At 36.5% G+C, this 3,663-nt stretch overlaps 1 protein-coding gene across 2 annotated transcripts in view; it reads right to left on the bottom strand.

Moving 5' to 3' along the window:
• Positions 1–249: 249 nt before the first annotated feature.
• The window catches only part of LOC137993701 (uncharacterized), a 15,349-nt gene continuing 11,935 nt past the window's right edge, over positions 250–3,663 (bottom strand). Inside the window, exons 12-15 of one of the 2 annotated variants that reach the window (XM_068839676.1) lie at positions 3,379–3,473; positions 2,952–3,044; positions 2,441–2,548; positions 250–876 (exon numbers count right to left, since the gene is read on the bottom strand). In XM_068839676.1, coding sequence (XP_068695777.1) covers positions 757–876; positions 2,441–2,548; positions 2,952–3,044; positions 3,379–3,473 — 416 coding nt within the window. In that variant the 3' untranslated portion in view covers positions 250–756. The remainder of the gene's footprint in view (positions 877–2,440; positions 2,549–2,951; positions 3,045–3,378; positions 3,474–3,663) is intronic. The other variant, XM_068839677.1, reaches the window with a different exon arrangement.

Here is a 3,663-nt window from a genome sequence, read left to right as displayed (position 1 = left end):
TACAATAACGCAAATTCACATTTGACGACGGCGTTCTCGTTGCCGTTGCCGTCGTCGTCGCTGAAGCTCGCTACAAGCTTAAAATTTCAGGGCGCGATTATAAACGCGAAACGACTGCAAAAAGTATGAAAGCCTGAAACTCCCGTGCTGCATATTACTTCAGCCACGGACACACGTATTGCATTCTTAAACTAACGAGTCTTTGATGTCATTTTCTCCTCGATCCAGCTCTCAAGATTTTGAAGTTTATTTATTTATTTACCATTTAAGTCCAACATTCAATACTGAATATAAAGGACTGCATTAAAATTAAAATTAAAAAAAAAACAAAACAAATAATAGTATTATATACACAAATGGAGCTAAATAAATACGTTAGTAGTGGCGGACCACTAAATATGAAAATTCCGGTTAAAACATAGTTGGTTAAAATAAACAAGTGCTTTTTTTTAAACCAAGGTTTGACTCTTGGGTCACTTAGTGTTAAAAAAAAAATACTTGAATTTTTGGTGATAGTAACACACCTTTTACCAAGAAAAAGGAGAAGGCCACCACGAAATAAAACACCTTATGGTTACTGGTGCTTAACCGGCAAGCGAAAGAAACCACTTTCAGGTCATTACTTGACTAGGAATGACAAATACAACCACTTGTTAAATATAGTAATAACTTTTATTAACAATGGCAGGTGGAGAAAAAAAAAGCGAAAAGTTGGATGTAGTTTCTGCACTGTGATAGCATTATGAACACAGCAATTCACTTTTTCTTTGACTGAAATCTGGCCAAAGCAGATACTGTATCTCTATCTCTATTTTCATTAATTTTATCTGATCGCTCTTCTTTTTGCTTTTCTTTTATTGCTTGCCTGATTCCCTCCTGCAACAAAACAACAAATAGATTTACATAACTCACAGCTGAAAAACTTAAATTACTTTAAGTATTTATGAAACGGTCCAGATAAGAACGATAGCAGCAACGGCAACGAACATGTTGGAATGCAATTGGTATGCAAAAAGGTGATAACTTTTCTATTGTCTGTACTTACTTCTGATTGGCTTAAACAGCAAAAGTTAACAAAACTTCATAAAAGCAGTATTATAGTCATCCTTACTTTCCAACCATCTTCCATCTTTCATCTGGTCTCAGTTTAAATGAATTCCACAGAAATCGTATGTGGGGAACATGTAAAATTGTAAACGTTTCTTGGCTTTTGTTTTCAACTCTTGTGATTGGTCAAAATCTTTTAACACAAAAAAACACCCTTTCAAAGTGGGCTGTAAATGAATTTTATTGCGTTAACGGCTTTCCTGTAGGTTTATGCATTCTCTGTGTAAAAATGATAACATTCCTATGTGGGGAAAGCCCCGTTGCCGCATAACAAAGGAAATTGCTATCCACCTTACACGGATCATTACTTAAAGTGATAGTAGGATCAAAAAATCAAAAAAATTCTCTTTGGATTTCAAAACTATGTTATTTTAACACTTGGTTATTTTAACTGAGATTTTCTTATTTAATGGTCCGCCATTACTAACTTTAAAATCTTGAGAGAGCTAGATCGAGGAGAAAATGATGTCAAAGACTCACTAGTTTAAGAATGCAATGTGTTTGTACGCGACTGAATTAATGTGTACATGTGTGGCTTTCAGATTTTCCAACTCATGTTCTGCATACATAAATTTTAAGCTATTGAGTGAATGATGTCACTTTCCCTAGATACAACTCTCTGAGGTCCAGTCAGTCAGTTTTGAACGTGAGTAATGGCGGACCGTGAAATCCAAAACTTACACTCAAAGTAAATAGCCTTTCGACAAAAATCAAAGCTCAAATTTTGCAAGGCAGGTGTTACGCAAACACACTTTCAAAATCTGACGAAAAGTTATTTTTTGATCATAGGACCACTATAAAAATACATTAGCAGTATCAAAAAAACTAATGCATTTGCCACTACGTCAATGGTTGCAACAATTTGCAGCTCAAGTAACAGAAACGACGATTTAAAAAAACTGTAAAATTAATGTTCTTACAAATATTTGGCAAAATGAGCAAAAAGCTGCACAAGTCTCTTCTTCCTTCAGTCTTTTGATTTTCTAGGTCCAAATCAATACATGAACCAAACTGAACGAACTTTTCCAAATATGTAACCATAGCGCCTGTGTTGCTGGCGGTTTTTTTGTTGCGGAACACGAGAGATCTCGTGCAGCAAAGCTGCAAGAAGGCTTGCGCCTTCTCGCTCTGCTCGAAATCCCTCATGTCTCTTCAGCTCTTCAGCATGAACAGATTGGTGTAGTTTAATTTTGGGTTCAGTTTATAAAACAAAATTAAATACTCTGGTATTACTTTTACATGGCAGAGCTCTCAATGAATAGCCAAAGGTGAGTCTGCCAAAAAAAAAAAACACTAAAAGCAAAATAATTAGGTCATAGCATCGCTCACACACCCTTTTCATTTGCTGTTCATGTCCCTTCTTCCTGAGAAAAAGTTTTCGTGATGAGCTGCGTCCCTTTGCCTTGTATTTTGGTTGGAATTTCTCCTTCGATGTGGACTCCTAAGAAAGGGTGAAGAAAGAACATATCAACAAAAAAACAACTTTTTACTCATAAAGAGTTTTAAGAGTTTTATCAAACCCTTGTGGAGACATGGCAAGTTTTCGGTAATCTGGAGTCCTCTGTGCATGACATATTCATAAGGTATCCAAGAGTTTGCAAGAATACTGCCCCCATGGCTAGCAAGTCTCTGCCCAACCATGAGCTCCCATTCCAGACACCCATCAACACTAATTAGATCAGTAGAATGAAAAACAAGGTTGGGGTGGGGTGAGGGAACGGTTTGTAAAACAACCATTTCAAAACTGCCCAGTACTGCTAAAAAGCACTGTTCCAAAAACTGCTGGGGCCGGTTTACAAGTACATGTAGCTAAATTGTTGAACACTACTGATTGGGAAACTCACCTCATCATCATCATCCTTTGTAGTGTTTTTCTTTGATGGTCGATTGACACGAACAATGTCCATTGGATTTAAAGTGATGAGTTCTGGCTGGATCTGAAAGAGCAAGTTGGAATTGTATTGTATTTTGATTGACATGGGCAGCATGACTTGGGTAAAGAGATCATAAAAAAATTAAGGGTTTTTTTCTCAAACAACTTTGTAAAAATCATGCAGTAGACAAGGATGGAATTAAGACCTTCACACAGTCAACTGTGGAAACCACAGCTTGTTTTTCTCAGTGGTTGAGACAACTGATTTTTTGATAATTACTTAAATGATACACGCAGAGAGGTGTTTAGAATTGTGCACAATTAAATTTGCTCGTCTTCTCCACTGATTAAAATGATACACCAAATTTTATCAACGAATCACTTTTTTTAGGCTATACCTTTTCCAACAGAGCTTTAACTTCAAACTCTTGTCTTTGTCTCTTTGTCTGGTAAGGGTTTGCTTCCAATGCATCAAAATTAGGCTCTCCAGCCCCTTTAAATAAAAACAAAAAGAATGTTTTAAGCATTGTTAAATGACATTATGATAGTGAAAGAGACATATCACCCTAGCCCTTATCTGGACAATTTAAGATAATTATTGTCTGTGGTAGAAACATGAAACAATCAGGTGGCTTTAAGGTGGCTGGAAGCCCTGACCTCTCCCGTGAAGGACTCGATGAATG

The sequence above is a fragment of the Montipora foliosa genome, chromosome 2, assembly GCF_036669935.1.
Source record: "Montipora foliosa isolate CH-2021 chromosome 2, ASM3666993v2, whole genome shotgun sequence".
NCBI classification, from domain to species: Eukaryota; Metazoa; Cnidaria; class Anthozoa; order Scleractinia; family Acroporidae; genus Montipora; species Montipora foliosa.
Note: the sequence above shows the minus strand (reverse complement) of the source record. Positions and strands in the feature narration are given on the sequence as shown.